This window comes from Oncorhynchus mykiss, chromosome 7 (assembly GCF_057628025.1).
Source record: "Oncorhynchus mykiss isolate SJ-2025 chromosome 7, ASM5762802v1, whole genome shotgun sequence".
Classification (NCBI taxonomy): domain Eukaryota; kingdom Metazoa; phylum Chordata; class Actinopteri; order Salmoniformes; family Salmonidae; genus Oncorhynchus; species Oncorhynchus mykiss.
The window spans coordinates 4122473-4145106 of NC_143028.1; the positions used below are offsets into that span (position 1 = coordinate 4122473).

At 44.9% G+C, this 22634-nt stretch overlaps 2 protein-coding genes and 1 pseudogene across 7 annotated transcripts; 2 read left to right on the forward strand and 1 right to left on the reverse strand.

Annotated features, from left to right (window-relative positions):
* Positions 1 to 1456: 1456 nt before the first annotated feature.
* Positions 1457 to 5582, forward strand: LOC110527217 (carboxypeptidase O). 4 transcript variants are annotated; one of them, XR_016497011.1, is made up of 10 exons: positions 1465 to 1587; positions 1776 to 1842; positions 1922 to 2023; positions 2206 to 2310; positions 2735 to 2851; positions 3132 to 3225; positions 3461 to 3663; positions 3783 to 3867; positions 4033 to 4349; positions 5504 to 5582. XR_016497011.1 is itself a non-coding variant. In XM_021608381.3 (9 exons), exons 1-9 carry the CDS (start codon positions 1487 to 1489, stop codon positions 4296 to 4298), a joined length of 1140 nt encoding a protein of 379 aa, XP_021464056.3. In that variant the 5' UTR covers positions 1457 to 1486; the 3' UTR covers positions 4299 to 4506. The 4 variants fall into 4 exon arrangements, 3 of the variants coding, with proteins under 3 accessions (XP_021464056.3, XP_090095998.1, XP_090095999.1); XM_021608381.3 differs by lacking the exon at positions 5504 to 5582 and having other exon boundaries at positions 1457 to 1587; positions 4033 to 4506; XM_090239872.1 differs by lacking the exon at positions 5504 to 5582 and having other exon boundaries at positions 3783 to 3910; positions 4033 to 4506.
* LOC149982215 (nucleotide triphosphate diphosphatase NUDT15-like) lies at positions 2915 to 5405 on the reverse strand (annotated as a pseudogene). Its single transcript, XR_016497012.1, has 3 exons — positions 5251 to 5405; positions 4984 to 5161; positions 2915 to 4839 (listed from the first exon to the last, which is right to left on the reverse strand). The product of XR_016497012.1 is annotated as a nucleotide triphosphate diphosphatase NUDT15-like (transcript).
* Positions 5362 to 21094, forward strand: LOC149982216 (importin-5). Of its 2 annotated transcripts, XM_090239868.1 has the most exons (25): positions 5362 to 5582; positions 7251 to 7398; positions 9302 to 9382; positions 10545 to 10737; positions 10896 to 10998; positions 11149 to 11245; positions 11423 to 11527; positions 11726 to 11969; positions 12457 to 12544; positions 13098 to 13204; positions 13361 to 13485; positions 13789 to 13878; positions 14076 to 14249; positions 14705 to 14923; positions 15099 to 15182; positions 16174 to 16306; positions 16516 to 16637; positions 16887 to 16983; positions 17201 to 17373; positions 17509 to 17676; positions 17980 to 18102; positions 18366 to 18585; positions 18940 to 19168; positions 19407 to 19548; positions 19757 to 21094. In XM_090239868.1, the coding sequence occupies exons 2-25, from the start codon at positions 7321 to 7323 to the stop codon at positions 19841 to 19843; spliced, it is 3282 nt and encodes a 1093-aa protein (XP_090095994.1). In that variant the 5' UTR covers positions 5362 to 5582; positions 7251 to 7320; the 3' UTR covers positions 19844 to 21094. The 2 variants fall into 2 exon arrangements, with proteins under 2 accessions (XP_090095994.1, XP_090095995.1); XM_090239869.1 differs by lacking the exon at positions 5362 to 5582 and having other exon boundaries at positions 7098 to 7398.
* Positions 21095 to 22634: the final 1540 nt, after the last annotated feature.

Sequence of the window (22634 nt, forward strand, 5' to 3'; positions counted from 1 at the left end):
GAACACCTCAGCCTCAACAGGCAGAACCATAAATACTCCTGTAAACCAAACCCAGTCTAATCTGGAACACCTCAGCCTCAAAAGGCAGAACCATAAATACTCCTGTAAACCAAACCGAGTCTAATCTGGAACACCTCAGCCTCAACAGGCAGAACCATAAATACTCCTGTAAACCAAACCCAGTCTAATCTGGAACACCTCAGCCTCAACAGGCAGAACCATATTACTCCTGTAAACCAAACCCAGTCTAATCTGGAACACCTCAGCCTCAACAGGCAGAACCATAAATACTCCTGTAAACCAAACCCAGTCTAATCTGGAACACCTCAGCCTCAACATGCAGAACCATAAATACTCCTGTAAACCAAACCGAGTCTAATCTGGAACACCTCAGCCTCAACAGGCAGAACCATAAATACTCCTGTAAACCAAACCGAGTCTAATCTGGAACACCTCAGTCTCAACAGGCAGAACCATAAATACTCCTGTAAACCAAACCCAGTCTAATCTGGAACACCTCAGCCTCAACAGGCAGAACCATAAATACTCCTGTAAACCAAACCCAGTCTAATCTGGAACACCTCAGCCTCAACAGGCAGAACCATAAATACTCCTGTAAACCAAACCCAGTCTAATCTGGAACACCTCAGCCTCAACATGCAGAACCATAAATACTCCTGTAAACCAAACCGAGTCTAATCTGGAACACCTCAGCCTCAACAGGCAGAACCATAAATACTCCTGTAAACCAAACCCAGTCTAATCTGGAACACCTCAGCCTCAACAGGCAGAACCATAAATACTCCTGTAAACCAAACCCAGTCTAATCTGGAACACCTCAGCCTCAACAGGCAGAACCATAAATACTCCTGTAAACCAAACCGAGTCTAATCTGGAACACCTCAGCCTCAACAGGCAGCCAGTTTCTGAAAGCAGCTCCTGCCTATGGGAGTACGTGGACTCACCTTCAATACTACACTGATCAGCTTATTCTGGTCTATCTGGAGCTTCCCCTTCATAAACTTAGATAAGCCCCCAAAACAGGAAGTACTAGCGTAGTCAAAATGGCATTGAATGAGGGCAGTGGCTAGCACTTTCATGGAGTCCTTATCAACATGCCTCCAGATCCGCCGCAATTTCCATCACACCCTCTATATGGAACTTACTAACATTCTTTCGGATCAAGCATAAATTGGCTTTTAGTGCGTCTGAGATAATCACAGTCATCAGACTAGTGAGTTCTTCTGATCAAGGTAAAGGTGTGGCTTTACATATTTATTTTATTACCACTAGATCAGCGCCATTCTATCTTTCTGTTCTCTTTCTTGTAATGACATAACAGAGATAACAGAGATAACAGTTTCTTACATCATGTCTTTATCTAGATGTGGGGCTGCACGTGTCTTCATCTAGATGGGGACTTGTATAAAGTCCTCTCCCTGCTGCCCAGGTGACTGATTTGATTTGACACAGTGAGTTGTGAGACATGTTAGTAAAGGAGAGAGGGACATTGTTGATGGATTGGATTGTTGTTGGATTGGTTCTGTTATCTCTGGCTGTCCAGAGTGGACATGGAGCCCAGGACAGGTGAGTCTGGGAGGGATACTGTAACTCTACTACGGTTAGTCTCCTATGAAGGATGACTTAACAAGTCAGACTAACAGGATTTTTATTAAAGATTCATACATCGGTAGCTGATTTACAACCAATTTATAACCACCAAACCAAGATATATTTGTTTGATGTGCATAGAGTATGTGTGTGTCAATGTACAGTGCTGTCTGGAGTAGAGAGGAGACCACTGAGAGGAATTACTACACCAGGTACCACAACATGTCAGAGGTGAGGGACACACACACACACACACACAAAGAATGACTGAGTCCTCACTGCATAGAGACTCTGGTACCTCTCCCTATAGATTACAGCATGGATGGAGCAGATGAAGAGGGAGAACCCAGATGTTGTGTCCTCCATGGTCTACGGTCAAACCTATGAGAGGAGGAACATCACCTTACTGAAGGTTCTTCACCTCTCTCTCTCTCTCTGCATTCACTGTCGTCAGCATGCCTGGCCCTGGCTAGGTCAGTCTTACAGGGAAACCACTAAGTAGCTTTCATCACTAGTGTTTTTCTGCTTTGACTAGACCCAAGAGACCAATGTCTGCAGCTCAATGGAGATCTCCTGTTGGTTGTTATGTTGCAGATTGGTCTGCGTTCTACTGGGAGGAAGAAGGCTATCTGGATGGACTGTGGGATCCACGCCAGAGAATGGATCACTCCCGCTTTCTGCCAGTACTTTGTTAAAGAGGTGTGGACGTGTTTAACTATTCTTGTGGGGATCAGAAGTAAACGAAACAAGAATAGTAAACAAACAAAAATGTTACCAACTGAGGACATGCTGTTGGTCCCCACGAGGTCATATGCTATTTCTAGGGGGTTTAGGGTTAACGTTAGAATTAGTGTTAGAATTAGGTTTAGGTGCCAGGGTTACTTTTTGGGTTAGGAGCTAGGGTTAGGTTTAAGGTAAGGTTTTTGGGTTAAGGTAAGAGTACGGGTTGCGAGTTAGGCAAAATAGGATTTTGAATGGGACTGAATTGTGTCCCCCCACAAGGTTAGCTGTACAAAACATGGTGTGTGTGTGTGTGTGTGTGTGTGTGTGTGTGTACTATCATAGAGATGAAAGAGCATGAAGCAGTACTGGTGAGAATCTCCTCCTTGATTTCTACCAACAGATCCTGAGAACGTACAAAACCGACACCAAGGTGAATGAGATGATGAAAAATCTGGATTTCTACATCACACCAGTCCTAAACGTTGATGGCTACATCTACTCTTGGCATAATGAAAGCGTAAGTACTGATTAATGCTACTTCAGACCAGCTTTGACACATTCTGGGAAATTACTGCAAATATGACAAATTGTGTCTTTAATTGCGTCACATCTCTACCAGGTGTTATCCATACAGTACATAGTTCACAATAGACCTAGACATGCTGGTACAATATATGAGTAGACCTTACAAGTAACAAGAGCGCCATCTATTGGCTTGGATGACATATTGTAACAGAAATATTATTGATGACAGTATTATCATTCCAGTTAGTGACTAGTGGTTCTTATCTCTGTAGACTCGACTGTGGAGGAAGTCCAGATCTCCAGGAACAGGAGGCTGTACCTGCTATGGAACAGACCTCAATCGTAACTTCTACGCTAACTGGGGCAGTGAGTATGGTTCTTACTCTAAACCACACTCACTCACACACACCAAGGTTGGGGTCAATTCCATTTCAATTCCATTGAATTCAGATAGTACACTGAAATTCCAATTCTCAATGTTATTCAATGAGGAACATTTGGAATTTGGTTTACTTCCTGAATTGACTGGAACTGAGATAGAATTGACCCCAACCCCAACACACACACATCCTAAATGTGTTTTCCTCTCCTGTCTGTGCAGTGGTTGGTGTCTCGACAGACTGCTGCAATCTGTTCTACTGCGGCACCAAGGCTCTCTCTGAGTCTGAGGCCTGGGCCGTCACAGACATGTTGGGGAAAATGAGGGAAGATATTCTGGCTTTCCTCACCATCCACTCCTATGGCCAGCAGCTCCTGGTGCCCTACGGACATCCCAACACTTCAGCACCCAACCACGATGAGCTGGTACGCCCGCCCCCAAAGATAAGTTGTGTTGTAATTGACCAGTGTTTTAAAATGGGGATCAACAGGGGTGCACGTGTTTTCTGACCACATTAACCTGTAGTATGTCTCTGTGTTGCCAGATGGAGGTGGGTCTGGGAGCAGCCAAGGCTATAAAGGCTGTCCATGGGATGGACTACACTGTAGGCACCTCACCTGATATCCTGTGTAAGTAAGGCTGAGGGAAGACAACGAGTCACCAAACACTGAAGTGAGCAATGCCTGGTTAATCCCATTTTATCAAGACCCACATCTATACTCGGACACATGGCAATCCAATGGGAAGAGACTATACAACTACTGGCCTATAAAACTCTCTCTCTCTGTCTCCAGATCCCTTCTCGGGTTCGTCTCAGGACTTTGCCAGGCTGATCGGCATCCCGTTGTCTTTCACCTTTGAGCTCAGGGACAAGGGCGAACACGGCTTCGAGCTCCCAGAGGACCAGATCCAGCCCACCTGTGAGGAGGCCTACGCCGGAGCACAACACATCATCACCTACACACACGACAAGGCCTTCTACAGCTATGCTGCCACCGTCAGGGCAACACTGTGGACCACACTGCTGGCAGCCTGGGTCTCTAGCGCCATCCTGCTGTAGACTGGGAGGACTGCAGGAGTCAGATGAGACACACTTATTTTGTCAAGTGTGGTATGTTACTTGTGTCTTTAAAACTATACTGTAAAACTGTTAAATTATCATCTACTTCTTATGTTCCTTTTAATATTGACAAAACACATACAGGTTATTTGTAGTACAGTGTGCTTTGCATTAACATTTCATTGATATAAATACACTCAAACCGTAATGATTTGTTGTCATAACTTCCTTCCGTTAGATCCATGAGTTGTCCCCTCATAAGTCCAGCAACCGTTGCCATGTTTACCCAACCAAAGGTGCTGATCAACATTAGTTCAACCGTTACCATGTATACCCAACTGCCTGACTTGATTAGGTCCTACAAAGCAGTTCTAATGTATGTGTCTTCTATCCCTGTGTTTTGCCCCTCTCTTCTCTGTTTCTGGGTAGCTGCAGTGTTATGTGGTGTTGAACGGCTGGAAGCCCTGTTGTCTCAGGCAGGCCAGAGGCAGGAAGAGTTGGTCCTCTTGAGGAAACTGGTCCCACTGTGTCCATGTCCAACCTGGGACAGACAGACAGAGAGACAGAAATATCTACATAAACTCAGATACAAATCATTAACTTGCCAGTGTAGTAAATAGTGCAGGCCAAGTACAGTAATACAATTCCTGGGAACCTAGGAGACTGGGATAGCCAGGTTTCTCACCTTCGTTTTTCTCTGGTTCGAGATTGACTGGCTCTGATGGGTAGCTCCTGTCCACTTCTCCTTGCATGATGATGGTGATGTAGTGGTACTGCTCATCACGGATGCGAACCTTACTTCTTTCAGGCGCACTCCTGCCTCTTCCATCACCTCCCTGTGAGCGCAATCTTCCCATGTCTCTCTTCAAATGAAAAATACAACTATTGGTCAACTTTAATATGAAATTAATATCACACTCTTGTTTACATTAAGAAATAATTAGCTACTCACCCAAATTCTAGATGACCGCCAGGTAGCTGATACGTTCCTTTGCCCATTGCACTTTTTCGCTTCCCTAAGAGGACGCAGCTGGAGTGAGCTGAATCTGTGACAAGAACCCCTACTCCGACACCAGGGCGCTTGAGGGGTCTGCAGTTTTGTGTCATCTCGTCAAATCAGACCACGGTAATTCAGTTAGTAAAACTATAAGCAAATAGCTCTACTATAAACACATGCTATGGCATATGCTCTTCTATCGTTTCAGGCAACTTCACCAGGCACAGCTCCTCCTCCGCAACGAACGGAACGGAACGAGCCAGGTTGACACGTGAATATCACTTCCGGTACATTTTTTTAGTTGCTTATCAGGCAAAGTTATCTGGGTAGCTTAAAAATGTAGATACATTAAACAATGCAGATGGAAATATTTATAAGCAAACGTGTATGCTATGATTCCCTATCTATAACCGTCCCTTTATTGCCCTGATGTGATATTACATCAAAATGTTATTTTGGAAGTGTTAGGGCGAACACCACAACAGATAGTCCATAGTGTAGCCAGATATAGTTTATTATAGTTATAGTAGTAGCCTACAACAGTGGACTGGACAAAAATGGAACCCCAGACTGTTGGCTGTTTTTGCATCAGTCACATTTGTCAGAGCAAGCTACCCCATTTTAGGCGGCCGCCGGCTAACAGAAACTGCATAGCCTTGCCAACTATGTGAACAATGAGTCTCACATTCATTTTTTCTGAATTGATGACAACATAAACATATCGCCTTATTAGGCTACACACAGTATACTAATACTGTTATGTATTTTGGTGTGGCAGATAATACTTGCTTGCTGTTCACTCGTTTTGACTAAAAGGGAAACGGTTTGTCAGAATTGACCAGAAGGGGATTTTCGTAGTAGGTTAGGAGAACTTACGCAGCAAGTTAGGATAATTAACGTAACGTGTTATATAAATAATAAAATAAGAATTTGTTCTTAACTGACTTGCCTAGTTATAAAATAAAAAATTTAAAAATGTAATTAAAATAAGAATTAGGCTAAGGTTCTGAAAATGTTTAAGGTTAGCTAAAATCAGTGGTGTAAAGTACTTAAGTAAAATTACTTTAAAGTACTACTTAAGTAGTTTTTTTTGGTATCTGTACTTTACTATTTATGACAACTTTTACTTCACTACATTCCTAAAGAAAAGTATGTACTTTTTACTCCATACATTTTCCCTGACACCCAAAAGTACTCGTTACATTTTGAAGCAGGGCAGAAATGGTCCAATTCACACACTTATCAAGAGAACATCCCTTGGTTTGTTTCTGAATGTCTGAGTGTTGGGAGTCTGCCCCTGGCTATCCGTAAATAAAAAAAAACACGAACAATTGTGCCAACTCATTTGCTTAATATAAGACATTTGAAATGATTTACACTTTTACTTTTGATACTTTAGTACATTTCTGAAATTACATTTACTTTTGATACTTTAGTACATTTCAAACCAAATACTTTTTGACTTTTTCTCAAGTAGTATTTTACTGGGTGACTTTCACTTTAACTTGAGTAATTTCCTATTAAGGTATCTTTAATTTTACTCAATAATGAAAACTGCGTACATTTTCCACCACTGGCAAAAATGCAAAATAATTATCCACTTTTGTGGTCAATTTCACGTAAACTGTATCCCATCTAGCCGCAACCCTGTTCACTGCGCTCAAAGACTTTCTATCTGCTATTTTCCCACAATGTGTTAATTTCCCGCGCTTTAGTAATATTTTGTAATGACATCATCGAAATAACGAGAGAAACGCCCATTTAATTTTACAGGCGGGTGCGCCGAGAAATTTCACCAATCGCTTCGTGGTTGGATTTTCACTGTCCAATAAGAACAACACATATACCAAACACCTATCATCTACGTGTATCCCTATATATCTAACCAATCTACGAAGGGTAGCGTTGATAATAGAGGCCAATCAGAACCTGGGGTGTTTTGTGTCTGGTGCAAGGGGTCGCAACGTCTGCCGGCTTTCCTTTCCGCGGTCTCTCTTGGCTGAGCGTTTTCTGGATCTCACTGCAATGGCGGAGCAGCAGCAGTTCTACATCTTGCTGGGCAACCTGATGAGCCCTGACAACGACATCAGGAAACAGTCGGAGGTAAGATCTCAAAATATACTGTCTAGGTCGATAGCACCGCGCTGAGGCTACTTTCTAGAGTTAGCCAATTTGCGATTAGCCCAGCCCACGTGTGAAGCCGAAGTGGACTACGGCTTAGCAGCTAACGTTAACTAGTTGGCTAAAAATGTAGCATGTGGAAATGGCACAATTCATTGATCCATGAAACTTCGTTAGTAAGCAAGTCATTAAGGCTTCGTCAACGATTTTTAAAAGGCCCTTCTCTAGCTATAACTAACGTTAGCTAACACTACAGTCGTGCTCATTTACAGTCGTGCTCAGTTAACGTTAGTTAGCTAGTTAGCAAGTTAGAGACACACATTGATATGCACATCACCACTTCGGTTACAGTAGCTACTAACGTTACTAGTTTAGCAAGCTATGTTTTAGGTAGTTAAATATTTTGGTTCCTCATCCGAAGACTTGAGAAATCGACCTCAGTAACGCTATCTAAAGCAACGTTAATCGACAACATAAAATTGTCAAGGGCCCCGGTCGGAAATGTAGCTAATGTTAGCTAGTTAGCCAGCTATGTTGCAATACATTTAGAGTCCGAAGCTACAAACTACTCTTAGTTATCTCGCTTACTCCCTATATTATGTCAGCTGGTGTGACTATGCATAACTTTAGTTATAAGATGGCTAACAAACTAGTAAGTTTTACAGTCGTTACGTCCGCTAAATAATCTACATGTATAAAAAATGAGTCTGTCCGGACCTGTGGGCTTTTTCTTTCAGGTGCGATGTGTCGCAACTAGGTTGGTATCTAACACGATAGCAAGCTATCTTGGTTAAATATACAGATCATATGAGCACGCCTGTATTAGCATGCGTGTAATCCACACATCTACCTGGTCAGCTGTGTCACTAGTTGGTAATCTTTATGGATAGCCTGGTCTCAGACTTTCTGAAACTAGCTACCAGGATTAGCAGCTAACGTTAATGATCTTGTTTTCCCACTGAGTAGACATACTTATCCGTGATCAAGCCGAGATTGGGATCCGTAGCGCATTGTTATGGACGGTCTCTCTTCATCAGGGCTCTGGATTTGAGTTTTACTTGAATCTTATCACACTCATCCCCCACTAGCGGTCAGCACTTTCCTTTATGAAAGACAATGAGTGTCTGCCGATGGTTAAGCTCATCGGAATTCTTTAGTCACACAGAGAGAACGTCATGGAGATCAGGATTATATCTACCAACCTACTGGACAGCAGGGATAGAATAAAACAAGTTTAGATTCAATGTGTCCATTTTAAATGTCGTTGGTCAATGCTATGGGCATTGTAATCTATTGCGAAGATACTCTGAGCTAGATGTAATCGCACTCATTAACCTAAAACTATATATAGCACCAATAAATCCAAACTGTCCTGTGGTGGGCTTATGTGCTCTTATTTGCTGACCCTGTCAAGATTCCAGATGCAGATATTAAAAGATGCCACCTATGAACCAGAACTAATTCAGTGTTTCCCCCCAATAGTTTTTAATTTAATTTTTTTTTTTTAGCAGCAGTGACAGAGTTAGCGGGAATCTTGAAAAGCGGGCGTGGGGTGTTTCCTGGGGCATACATCCACATTGTTGGAGAGAGAATGTGCAGTGGCAGTCACAATTTAGCCCCCCCCCCCCCCCCCCCAATGTCACCAAGCATCCAGCAACAGCCATAGTGTTAATAACCAGATGTCAGACAGCTGCCGCATTAGACAAACTAATGAGTAGCTTCTAGTTAAGATGACAACTCCTATTAGTCTAACTTTGCCCCAAGGGAGATTTTCATAACCCTGAATTTCAATCTATGACCCCCACGCACCTCCGTTATCAGGGCAATGGCTTTCAGGAGAACACATTAATGCTTCCTCTAACTGACGCATTCTCTCTCTTTGCAGGAAGCTTATGACACCATCCCCGGTCAGACAAAGATCACATTTTTGCTGCAGGCCATCCGAGATGCAGCCTGCGCAGAAGAGGTTTGTTACATTTTAGTCATTTAGTAGACTCTTAACCAAAGCTACTTACAGGAGCAATTGGGGTCAAGTGCCTTGCTAGAGGGCACATCGGCAGATTTTTCTCCTTGTTGGCTCTGGGTTACCTTTCGGTTACTGGCCCAACTGCTAGGCTACCTGCTGCCCATGGTTGACTCTTAAAGATGAACAATGTCTCTGAGGGGCAGAATGAGCTTATGTAAACAAGTCTTGGAAGAACATTTAGTCACAAGACAAAGCTGTGTCACAGTACTTCTGTAGCCAAATTCTTATTGTGTAAAACCGTTGTCGTGCAGCATCCAGTCTATCCTAGGAATCCTGTAGTCATTTCATCTTCCGGAAGTAGTCCTTTTGCATTGCATCAGCTCAAATACCCTGTTTTTATGCTCACCAACCTGCACAGTAATAGTGTAATAACTCATACATGGCCATTGTCACGTCACTTTGGTCATGCTGCCCTGCTCGGACGTTGCTGACAAATGCCAGATCTTACAACGCCTGGATAGGTATTTTACCTCGGATAACCCCACATAAGTTATAGAAATCTGGTGCCTGACAGCATAGATGTGGCACGTAACCATTGGTCGACGCATGCAGCGTCTGAGCAGGGGAGCATGACCAGTGTGACGGTCGTGTCAGTGAGTCGTCCTCTTGACATTTATTCAGATGAGGGTGTGATTGCTGAGCAGCATCTGTTACCTCTTTCTGCATCACAAATGGCACCCTATTCCCTATATTGCGCACTGCTTTTGACGATGGGCCCTGGTTAAAAGTAGTGCACTGGATGGGCTAGGCGGCCTGGCCCTCCATGCACCTCTCTCGCGTGACAGTATTTATAGAGCGGGGGAGCAGGACGGAACTCGACCGGGAACAGCATACCTCTGCTGCCTACTTGACATGTTTAGATCTTTGTTTCAGAGAGCTAGGCTTTGCTCAGGGGGATGTCATGTATGTTGAGACAAGTTGTTTTGCTTTTCCAATTGTCCCTTTCGGATATCTACATGCAGGGTTAAGGACTGGTTGCCAAGGAAGACTTATGGCACACCTTTGACCGAATGAAACGGTGGACTTTAATCGTGTTAAACATTGATCAAATGGAGGCATTGACCTCTGGTGTAACCATGAAATGTGTCCCCCACCCCCCCAGGTCAAGACGATGGCGGCGGTGCTGCTGCGGCGGCTGCTGTCGTCCTCCTTCGAGGAGATCTACCCCGGCCTGACGGTGGACATGCAGACGGCCATCAAGACAGAGCTGGTCACCAGCATCCAGACAGAGGCCTCGCCCAACATTCGCAAGAAGGTCGCCGACATCGCTGCAGAGCTCTGCCGGAACCTCCTAGGTTGGTTAGGGGACAGCTGAGGGGCATCTGCAGTTGACCTCTTGGTCCATGCATAACCGTGGTGGTTTTGACTGTGTCACCTTGTGGAGTGATATGGACAGGCTCCTTCAGCTCAGTCTGGTATACTACATTCTCTTGTCTTTACATGGTTCCTCTAGATGATGATGGAAACAACCAGTGGCCAGAGCTGCTCAAGTTCCTGTTTGACTCGGTCAACTCTGACAACGTTGGCCTGAGAGAGGCCGCCCTGCATATATTCTGGTGAGAAACCCAACCCAATACCCCCCCCTCCCCAAAGTATTAATGACTACTTGTTGATCTGTGTTCTTGTACGATGACGTGACTATAGCCTAAGCTTTGCGTATGCAGCCTTTGGCATAACTCCCACTATGCTCTGGTCTTTCTCTGTAGGAACTTCCCAGGTATCTTTGGCAACCAGCAGCAGCACTACATGGAGGTGATCAAGAGGATGCTGGTCCAGTGTATGCAGGACCAGGAGAACCCGCAGGTGAGTGCCATGCAGGGGTAACACTCCACACCTCCATTTGAATAGAAAATGTTAACTCTGCAGACATGTTTTCAGCTTTCAACATCATTCCAGCTCCTGGAAGGATAACTCAAGTCTTGTATAAACTATTGTCACCCGAACTGGTAGTGTCATTGTCTCCCTTATTCCCCCCTGTAGATCCGTACCCTAGCTGCCCGTGCTGCAGCCTCCTTCGTCTTGTCCAACGAGGGCAACGCTGCCCTGCTGAAGCACTTCTCTGACCTGCTGCCAGGCATCTTGCAGGTGAGACAGGCCCCCACGTCTGCTCTGGGGAACTTGGCTTCTTCCAGTCAAATCACAGATGTACCCTTACATGTTGTCTGTTAGCGGTTTTAATAATGAATCCTTCTCAGATGAATCTCTAGATATGAGGTGCTCTTTTATTGTAATGTAGCTTTACCCGTTCCGCTGGTGTAACGATCCCTCTCGGTCTCTGGTAAGGCGGTGAATGAGTCGTGTTACCAGGGAGATGACTCTGTGCTGAAGTCTCTGGTTGAGATCGCTGACACGGCCCCCAAGTACCTGCGACCCAACCTGGAGGCCACGCTGCAGCTCAGCCTGAAGCTGTGTGCTGACACCACCCTGACCAACATGCAGAGGCAGCTGGCCCTAGAGGTTATCGTCACGCTGTCCGAGACTGCCGCCGCTATGCTGAGGAAACACACCGCCATCGTGGCATCCAGCGGTGAGTGATGGTCACACCGCCCTGTCTCATCACCCCAGTCTGCTGTCTGAGGTGTACTGATTCACTCAGATGTGTTTTGTAAGGGATGGCAGGAAGTACATTTTCTCTCATGCCAGTGGAGATGCAGTCAGTCTGTTCTCTTCAGAGGTAAACTGGGTGCAGCTAAAGGAAATGTTGTTTTGGGAAGTGTCTAAATCAACTCACTGCCGTGTGCTGTAGCACTTCAAAGTGCTATTTCAGTCTGACTCCTTTTGACTGCAGGCTAAAAATGCAACTGAATAGCTGTTTGAACAGTTTCTCGTTTGAGGGATGTTTCAGCAGCAGAAGCTAGCATTTAGTTTGGAGGTTTGTGTCACTATTGGGTCGTTTAGTCCAAATGTAGGAAAGTATTTGTAGTTTGCTGTTGACTAAGTGTTCACCATTGTTTGTCCTCAGAAGTGGTCACAGTAAAGTCAGTGATGTATTGGTGTGGTGGTTGTCTGTGCAGTTCCCCAGATGCTGGCTATGATGGTGGATCTGGAGGAGGACGAGGAGTGGTCTATGGCTGATGAGCTGGAGGACGATGACTTTGACAGGTACATCCTAGCTACTACAGAAATGTAATGAATAGAACGGCCGTCCCCATTCAAGTCAATGGTGGGTGGTCTGGTTGCCAGTGCAAGTCTACTCATAGAGGAGCTAAGCAGGAAGTGTACCATCAATCTGTGCTGTGGTTTGGTTCAACTCAACTGACATTGCAACAAATGCATACCATTGAATGAGCCACATCAATTAGAATAATTTGAATAAACATTCTACATTACCATGGGAATGATTGCGTCACAATACCAGGCAGCCATTGCGAATGTACCATACGTTTACCAGTCAAACTTATATGGTTAGTTTCCAAGCCTGTTCTATTCATTCCATCTCTATGCCAGCTACATCACATGCACACAATCTTCAACTGGTACAGCCTAAACCTGTATTTCCTGCACTGCTGATGAAGCATACTGCAAGAATTTACCCCAGCAAAAATGATTATAGCGTGTACAAAAGGTTCAAAGGTGATTGGTTGAAGGTATAATCTGTCCATGGTAATGTAGGATGGGGTTGTTAACTTGTTGTATTTTTGTGTTGGTTTCACAGCAATGCAGTTGCAGGAGAGAGCGCTCTGGACAGAATGGCCTGTGGGCTGGGAGGAAAGATGGTGCTGCCCATGATCAAACAGCACATCATGACTATGTTGCAGAACCGTACGTCTTATCTTTGGTTTCAAACACTTCTACTACACCTGTCATCCTGAACCACTCTCTTGGACATGGTCTCGATCATGTACCATAGCATGGCAGGTGTGACCCAGCTGTGATGTTACCTAGCAACATGTCAGTAACTGTATGTTTGTGTGTCAGCTGACTGGAAGTACCGCCACGCCGGCCTCATGGCGCTGTCGGCCATCGGGGAGGGCTGCCACCAACAGATGGAGGCCATCCTCAACGAGATCGTCAGCTTCCTGCTACTGTTCTGTCAGGACCCTGTGAGTTTATTCAACCAATCAATAGCCTTCATATATAATATACGTGCCATCTAGCAGACGCTTTGATCCAAAGCGACTTAGTCATGCGTGCGTACCTTAAGTATGGGTGTTCGCAGGACTCAAACCCACTATCATGGCGTTGCAGGAAAACCCCTGCTGTACCAACTGGGCTACAGTCTGTAAAGACCTTTTACATCAGCAGTTGTCACAAAGTACTTTTTAATTGGGTTGAATCTGTTTCACGTTGAAGTTGTGGTTTCTCCCTGATGTGATTTGTTGTTGACCCTTTGTCTCTGTTTCCAGCACCCCAGAGTCCGTTATGCTGCATGCAACGCCATCGGGCAGATGGCCACCGATTTCGCCCCCACCTTCCAAAAGAAATTCCACGATAAGGTATAAGGGATTTTTCCACATGGTTTGTTGAACTGTATTTTGAGGACACATTGTTTTACATTGGCAGTTTTACCACCTCTTGTAAAGAGAGTCCATGTCAAACAGGGTCTTAGGCCTGCACAGCTTATCAAACTCATCACTGATGCAATTCTATATTCATGTCAGCTGACCTTTGACCCTGTGCCCTCTCCCACCAGGTGATCTCTGCCCTACTGCAGACCATGGAGGACCAGACCAACCCCCGTGTCCAGGCCCACGCTGCCGCGGCCCTCATCAACTTCACTGAGGACTGTCCCAAGTCCCTCCTGATCCCCTATCTGGACAGCTTGGTCCAGCACCTACATGTCATCATGGTGGCCAAACTACAGGAGGTATGTCTGTCTGTCAATGTGTGCTGTTGTTCTGTCTTAGTGTGTGTATTAAAAACATTTCAACCCACATGGTATTTCTCTGCGACAGTCCTCTATGGTTTAGCAGTAAGACCTTTTGGGAGATTAAAGGTCTGTTCTCCACCACGGGTTTCTCTCGCTGTAGGAATCTGTTACTTAATGTCAGACTACATTTACAATCTATTAATTTGATGTAATCGATGGAGTTTCAGCTTTGAGTGTTACCAATCTGTTTAGAGAAAAAATGCCCGTCTTTGTTGATTTCAAACATTATCCGTCTAATCTGTTTTGCAGCACAAACCCTTATCAGACGCACGTCTTTGTTAATGGGCCTTGGTAGGTCATGATCAATGACCATGTTAACTTGTGGATGCTTTAAGCCACTGAATTCCTCATCTAGGCAATAAGCTAATGAAGCCCTCTGTCCACCGTCCCAGCTGATCCAGAAGGGTACCAAGCTGGTTCTGGAGCAGGTGGTGACGTCCATAGCGTCTGTGGCGGACACGGCCGAGGAGAAGTTTGTTCCCTACTACGACCTGTTCATGCCCTCCCTCAAACATATCGTGGAGAACGCTGTGCAGAAGGAGCTGAGGCTGCTCCGAGGGAAGACCATCGAGTGTATCAGCCTCATCGGCCTGGCTGTCGGCAAGGACAAGGTACACACTGCTTTGTCTACCAGGTGTTCAGTACATGTTTCTTATGCAAGAGGATTTGTCACACACCAAGATTTGCATACATGCTCAAAGCCCGTACTTTAAGTGTTATTTCCTCTCCATCCATTTTGTATTTGTCTGTTTGGTGAAACGTTGACTGATTGCCCTTCTGTCTCAGTTCATGCCTGATGCGTCAGCTGTGATGCAGCTGCTGCTGAAGACCCAGACCGACTTCAATGACCTGGAGGATGACGACCCACAGGTATGTTCACAGATGTGTTGTCTAGAATGGATATGATTATCCATCAGAACGGGGGACTGTTGTCTGCTCTAATTGTTGCATTTCTATCTGCATTGTTTTGGGAACTGAACTGCTGGGTTATGTAGAGAACACTGTAGTGAAACGTTTTGCAACTGAAATCGCAAATCTGTTATTGGACACGGTCTGGTAGTGCCTCCCCATTGTTCCTGTTCACTTTTTTACTCTTAATTTATTTAGAAAATATTGTTTTAAATCCCCAAAAAGTCAGTTTAGTTGGTGCGCTTGACTCAATAATTTACCTGTTTCCCTCATTCAAAATCCATACAAAGGAATCCCAAAAGTTACCAATAAACTTCGTCCAAGTCAAACAACGTTCCTAATCAATCTTCAGGTACCCTAATATGTAAATAAACAATCAAATTAAAGACTGAGAATAGTATGTTCATTACCGGAGATAAATAACAAAGTGCGCACCACAATACTACAGTCAAAATGAGAGCCACCCAGGAAAAACTACAAATTCTAGCTCATTTTCCAAGAAAAACAAGCCTGAAACTCTTTCTAAAGACAGACATCTAGTGGAAGCCATAGGAACTGCAATCTGGGAGGTGTTCCTTTGATTTTCCCATAAACAAGCATTTGAATGGGCAGATGCCAACAAAACAAAATCTGGATGGCTTCTCCTTGGTTTTTCAGCTGCCATATCAGTTCTCTTATACTCAGACATTATTTTAACAGTTTTTAAACTTCAGAGTTTATGCAATACTACCAATTATATGCATATCCCAGCTTCTGGGTCTGAATAACAAGCAATTTACTTTGGGCACGTCACCACCCGAATACTGCCCCCGACCCTCAAGAAGTTAACTGTTTTGTTGGTTAAGGGCTTGTAGGTAAGGTTGTATTTGTATTTGACGCATGTGACAAATAAAATGTTATTTCAAACAGTTTTCTCCATACTGAACGAACCCCTGGTTGTCTGTTCCCTCAGATCTCCTACATGATCTCAGCCTGGGCCAGGATGTGTAAGATCCTGGGGAAAGAGTTCCAGCAGTACCTACCTGTGGTCATGGGGCCCCTAATGAAGACTGCCTCTATCAAGCCAGAGGTGGCCCTCCTGGACAGTAAGTTCTATGCTGGTTGAATGTTGGGATTGATTTTGGTATCCACAGTAGACTCCTATAGAACATTGCAGGGTTCCCATAGTCACTATAGAATCTCAATTATTGAAGTCAAAACATGATGGAAATGCAATTCAACTGGCTTGCTATGCTTGTGTGAAGGGTAGTGTCCTGTGGCTAACTAAGCCTTTTCTCCTGGCTTCCCTCCCCAGCCCAGGACATGGAGAACATGTCGGAGGATGACGGATGGGAGTTTGTGAACCTGGGAGACCAGCAGAGCTTCGGCATCAAGACAGCCGGGCTGGAAGAGAAGGCCACCGCCTGCCAGATGCTGGTGAGACTGGGCGAGGGGAAGTGCTGCTCACACACCAATAGAACTTCATTTAAACATGGCTGCCGTATTGCTTTAGATTTGGAGTCGTTTCCAGTTTAGGGATTAGATTAATTTCCTTTTTCATCCTGGACATTACCCAAACTCTGCTTTCAGGCTAACCCTGTCTCCTTCCCAAGACAAAGAAAAAGCTGTCTTGTATTTTAAACTCAGCAGGTCTTCTTTCTAAAAGCCTGTCTCTGTGTTCTCCAGGTGTGCTATGCCAAAGAGTTGAAGGAAGGGTTTGTGGAGTACACAGAACAGGTGGTCAAGCTGATGGTTCCTCTGCTCAAGTTCTACTTCCACGATGATATCCTTTTAATCGGAGCGCTCACTACGTGTTGAACGTCATGTTTATTGAAGACTGTTGTTGGCTGGGCTGTCTGGCAGGTCTCTGAATAAGACTTGTTTGCTGGGCTGTCTGGCAGGTCTCTGAATAAGACTGTTGTTGGCTGGGCTGTCTGGCAGGTCTCTGAATAAGACTGTTGTCATCCACTGTGGTTGGCCCTTGACTGTCCTGTCTGTACGTGTGCGGGTGGCAGCAGCGGAGTCCATGCCCCTGCTGCTGGAGTGTGCGCGGGTACGAGGCCCAGACTACCTCACACAGATGTGGCACTTCATGTGCGACGCCCTTATCAAGGCCATTGGCACAGAGCCAGACTCGGATGTCCTATCAGAAATCATGCATTCGTTTGCCAAGGTAACCAACCTCCTCCCCCATCCCACATATGCTTGGATTATATTGTCTGTAGCATTTCCACACAAATGAATCTTATGAATTTAAGTTGTAATTAATTTATGATGTGGAAAGATGCTGACTGTGGTTGCTCTCCAGTGTATTGAGTTAATGGGAGAGGGCTGCCTGAACAACGAGCACTTTGAAGAGCTGGGAGGGATCCTGAAGGGGAAGCTGGAGGAACACTTTAAGAACCAGGAGCTGAGACAGGCCAAACGACAGGATGAGGACTACGACGAGGGCATGGAGGAAACGTTACAAGACGAGGTGAGCGTTCCTCACGACGGACCTTCTGGGCATTTTAATGACTTGTTAGATGCAAAGTAATCTGGCTTGATGTTAAATGCTCAAGTTTACAGCAATAGTGACTGCACTGATGTGAGCCATGTCAAGTTTGTACTGTCCAATAGCAGTGTTTGTGTTCACACCTGCTTTTTCTAAGTGTTTATTCAGCTCTAGAATGAATCAACATTTCAGCCTTGTCTTGCATGATCCGTTTCTGCATGAACCAACTGTTCTGTTCCCATTTCCCTGGCAGTGTTTCCTACCACGTGTTTGTGTTCTCTGCAGGATGAAAACGATGTGTACATACTGACCAAAGTGTCAGACATTTTGCACTCTGTGTTCAGCAGCTACAAGGAACAAGTGCTGCCGTGGTTTGAGCAGCTTCTACAGCTCATCGTACAGCTCGTGGTGAGGATGGTTCCAGCACTCACTCCAACAGACAGACATTAACATGGTCCTTGGTCATGTTCATTAGGGCACACCGTGACAAAACCTAGTGGGAAAGTAGCATTTCTAGTCTTCACTGTTTGTCAGTTTTCTTCTATTTGGTGCCTAATGAACATGTCCATGTATGTGGGGTCACATTGGTGTGCCACACCATGTAGGATTTAATCAACAGAAGCTTGGTGCTGTTACAGGGCTGACCTTTGACCTCTTGCTGTTGTCTCCAGTGTCCTAGCAGGCCGTGGGCAGACAGGCAGTGGGGTCTGTGCATCTTTGACGACGTGGTTGAGCACTGCAGCCCCTCTTCCTTTAAATACGCGGAACTCTTCCTGCGGGCCATGGCCCTGTCGCTGTGTGACACCAGCCCCGAAGTGAGACAAGCTGCAGCCTACGGCGTAGGAGTCATGGCTCAGTACGGAGGAGAGAACTACCGACCCTTCTGCACCGGTACCTGACACACAGGGTTTTGTTATCTATCCAGCTAGTGCCTTCAAAGTATTCACACCCCTTGACTTGTTACACTTTTAGTTACAAGGTGGGATTGAAGTTGATTGCACTTTTTTTTACACAACAAAATTTGGGAATAAGTGGAGTTGACTACTTTCTGAAGGCACTCTGTATTTATCTAGGAATATGTATCTAACTTGATTACATTGAACCTAGTCAGTGGGCAAGTCATGATTTAGACTTGCTCACTTGGCTACAGCCCACTATGGATAGCCTGCTTGTTGCACTGTTGACATGCATCCCTTGACATTTATGTCTCTGCCCTCTCCTGACTCTGGTTATCCTCTCCTCCAGAGGCACTGCCCACGCTGTTGGGTGTGATCCAGTCTCCAGACTCCAAGGTCAAGGAGAACGTCAACGCCACAGAGAACTGCATATCAGCCGTGGGCAAGGTCATGAGATTCAGGCCTGAGTGTGCCAATGTCAACGAGATCCTTCCCCATTGGCTCTCCTGGCTGCCACTCAACGAAGACAAGGAGGAAGCTGTGCACACCTTTGACTTCCTTTGTGACCTTATCGAAAGGTGGGGACTGACTTTAATATTACTGATTTGGTTTGTGTTCATTAGGCTCCAAATGGCTGGAAACTGACAAACGGGGAGTGGCCTAATGCAACTTGGCCAATAAGACATTTTATTTAGTGTTCTGTTGCTTAGCTTTTAGACGTTTTACATGGTTGCCTAATGAACATGACCCAAGTGTTACAGCTGATATGTCTATGGTATAGATGTTCTCTTTGTTAATGCATTTTCCTTCCAACAGCAACAATCCTATTGTCCTCGGACCAGACAATGCAAATCTTCCCAAGATATTCCAGATCATCGCTGAAGGGGTCGCCAACGAGTCGGTCAAGAGTGAGGATGCATGCAGCAAGAGATTGGCAAATGTCATCCGCCAAGTACAGGTGAGGGAATGCTCTACTTGCCGGAGTTACTTTGTTCAATCTAGGAACTTCTGCTTTTTGAGCCAAGCATTGAGGAATACTGAATATTGGTGTAAACCAAACCGAGGTTCATTTGAAACACCTTGTCAGTGTCCCACATTGAAATGTCCTAGGTCTAGTAGTCAGTCAGCAGTTTCTTCATCTAAAAGCTTGTCCCCTCCCTCCCCAGGGTTCTGGAGGACTGTGGACCCAGTGTGTCACGATGCTGAACGAGACTCAACAGAAGGCCATCCAGGACCTCCTCAACACTGCTTGAGAAGCCTTATCCCCTTCCTTTGTTGGAAAACAACAAGACCATGTTTAAACATCTAGCTCCTGGATCTCCTCCTTCCTAGATCACCACCTCCCTCCCATCTCCTTTTCCATCTCTGATCTGTAGCGTGTGTGGACTTCACTGCAGCCTCCTGCTGCCCCCCTCCCTATCCAGTCAGTCTCCCCTGCACTCGACTAACTGTAGGGACCAGGTTGATTTGTCTGAGTGACTGTCAATAAGACCCTGCCCCCTCCAGAGGATGACCCCTCCCCTTTAAGTCACTAATGTGTTATCGCCCACTGGAGTGGTCTATACCCTCTTCTTCCTGAATCCTGACGGTTGGAGCGTTGTTGGCCTCACCTCCACAAAGGGAAAACAAATGAACACAAGTATTAATTCAGTTTCTTCTCCATCCTGTTACACTGTTCAGAATCATCTGGTCTTTTGATGAAATTGACTTAACCCTTTCCACCACAAGTTTAACTGGTGTAGTTGTGCTCTGTGGAACCATGTGAAAATGTCATGTTTACCCAGCTGTAATAAACTCCTAGAAGTATCAGACTTGGTAGGACCCAGCTGCTGTACGAGGAGTGTTGACTAGAGGACTGGGGAATGGAAGAGGGGAGTGTGTACATGTCATGGGGTGACCACTTCCTGCCTCTGAATTTTGTTTTTTTGTTTAGGCTTTTTTTGTTTGTCTTTCTGACGGAGCCGCACGGTGGCACCTGGAGGAAACGGCCTCTGTATGCTGTTGGCTCACTGATCTGAATCTGTCTATTCTCAAGACTAACAGCATGTGTCAGTGGCTAACTCAAGCTCTCCTTTAATAAATGAGTGAGGAAATCATGATTGTCTGTCTAGGAGATTTAAAACAAACACTTTAGGTGTTATTTTCCTTTCCCTGAAACCCTGTATAAATGTAGGTTTGTTTTTCATGAAGGTTTACACCAATTGAATGAAGTTGGTTTAGGATTAAGTGTCTTAGCCACAATGTGCTGGGTTATAGACATGTAGACGCATGGAATAGACTTAATGTGTGCATTCATCCTCCGCTAACATTTGGTTTAGAACCTTAGCACCCCTGCAGATATTTGGTGGATGTCAACAATACGTTTCAGATTGGCAGAATTTGTCGTAATGCATTAATGTAATGCATGGGTTGTCACTTTCACTGCAATGTAGGTTTATTATACATTATTGAAATAAGGAAAGTTGATTTTACCCTGAACAAAAAATAAACCACATGCAACAGTTTTTTAGAGTTCAGTTCCTATCAGTCAATTGAAATAAATTGGGCCCTAATCTGGATTTCACACGACTGGGAATATAGATATGCGTCTAGTCAGATCCATTTTAAAAAGGTATTTGAGGTATGCGCGTGGATCAGAATACCAGTCTGTATCTGGTGTGACCACTTGTCTCATGCTGCACGACACCGCTCCTTGGTGTGGAGTGTTGTCTCCAATGTCTGTGCGAAGTTTCTGGCTATTGGTGTGAACTGGAACACGCTGTCGTACACATCGATCCAGAGCATCTGAAACATGTTCAATGGGTGATATGCATGCCATGGCAGAACTGACACTCAGCTTCCAGGAATTGCTTCCAGATCCTTGAGACATGGGGTAGTGCGATATCATGCTGAAACATTAGGTGATGGCAATGGGCCTCATCACGGTATATTTTTGCTTTCAAATTACCATTGATAAAATGCATTTGAGTTTGTCTGTAGCTTACGGATGTGAAACTGCTGGCTAGTTGGCGGTGGTGCGCGCTAAATAGCGTTTAAATCAGTGACGTCACTTGCTCTCAGACCTTGAAGTAGTGGTTCCCCTTGCTCTGCAAGGGCCTCGGCTTTGTGGAGTGATGGGTAACGATGCTTCGTGGGTGTCAGTTATTGATGTGTGCAGAGGGTCCCTGGTATGGGCGAGGGGACAGTCTAAAGTTATACTGTTACACCTGCCCATATAACCCCAAAGCCTCCATGGGGCACTCTTCACCCTGAACAGTGGCCATCAAAGATGAACATTTGCACACATTTACGACACTGAACTGCAGTCAGGTCAAGACCCCGATGAGGACGACGAGCACGCAAAAGTTTTGTGGAGAGATTCTTCAGTTGTGCAAACCCGCAGTTTCATCGGGTGTCTGGTCTCAGACGATCTGCAGGTGAAGCCGGTTATGGATGTCTTGGTGGTTACACTTCTGCTGTGCTGGAGGTGGCTTATGGTAGAGAAATTAGCATTCAATTAATTGGCAATGCTCTGGTGGACATTCCTACAGTTAGAATGCCAATTTCACACTCTAGCATTGTGACAAAACTGCACATTTATGAATTAAAATTGAATGAATGGCCTTGCTATTGTGCCCGGCACAAGGTGCATATGTGTAATCATGCTGTTTAGTCAGCGTCTTGGTATGGCACAATTGTCAAGTGGATGGATTAGCTTGGCGAAAGCTAAATCCCCAATGACAGGGATATAAACAAATGTGTGCACGAAATCAGCTTTTTGTGAGTATGGAACATTTCTGCTAAGTTTTATTTCATGGGACCAACACTTTACGTGTTACATTTATATTTTGTTCAGTATATCTAGTGAATAAGGGAAGTTGCATAGAACAAAATAGAACTATGACTGCTAGGTTTCCAGGACCATTAAACCTAAATGACAGGACAATAACATGAATCATGATCTGTATTTGAAAATAATTCTACCGCGAGAGCCAGTAGTGCACACGGACGTTGTGCTATCTGACGTAAAACAATGGCGTGAAAATGAGCTTCCACCACATTGTT

What these genes read in the sequence shown, in the direction of transcription:
- LOC110527217 (XM_021608381.3), top strand. Translation starts at nt 1,487, where the DNA reads ATGTTAGTAAAGGAGAGAGGGACATTGTTGATGGATTGGATTGTTGTT. An exon ending in ACTCTTGGCATAATGAAAGC is followed by an intron (nt 2,852 to 3,131) that starts GTAAGTACTGAT and finishes TTATCTCTGTAG; the next exon opens with ACTCGACTGTGGAGGAAGTC. An exon ending in CACCCAACCACGATGAGCTG is followed by an intron (nt 3,664 to 3,782) that starts GTACGCCCGCCC and finishes CTGTGTTGCCAG; the next exon opens with ATGGAGGTGGGTCTGGGAGC.
- LOC149982216 (XM_090239868.1), top strand. Translation starts at nt 7,321, where the DNA reads ATGGCGGAGCAGCAGCAGTTCTACATCTTGCTGGGCAACCTGATGAGC. An exon ending in AGGACCAGGAGAACCCGCAG is followed by an intron (nt 11,246 to 11,422) that starts GTGAGTGCCATG and finishes TCCCCCCTGTAG; the next exon opens with ATCCGTACCCTAGCTGCCCG. An exon ending in ATGTCATCCGCCAAGTACAG is followed by an intron (nt 19,549 to 19,756) that starts GTGAGGGAATGC and finishes CTCCCTCCCCAG; the next exon opens with GGTTCTGGAGGACTGTGGAC.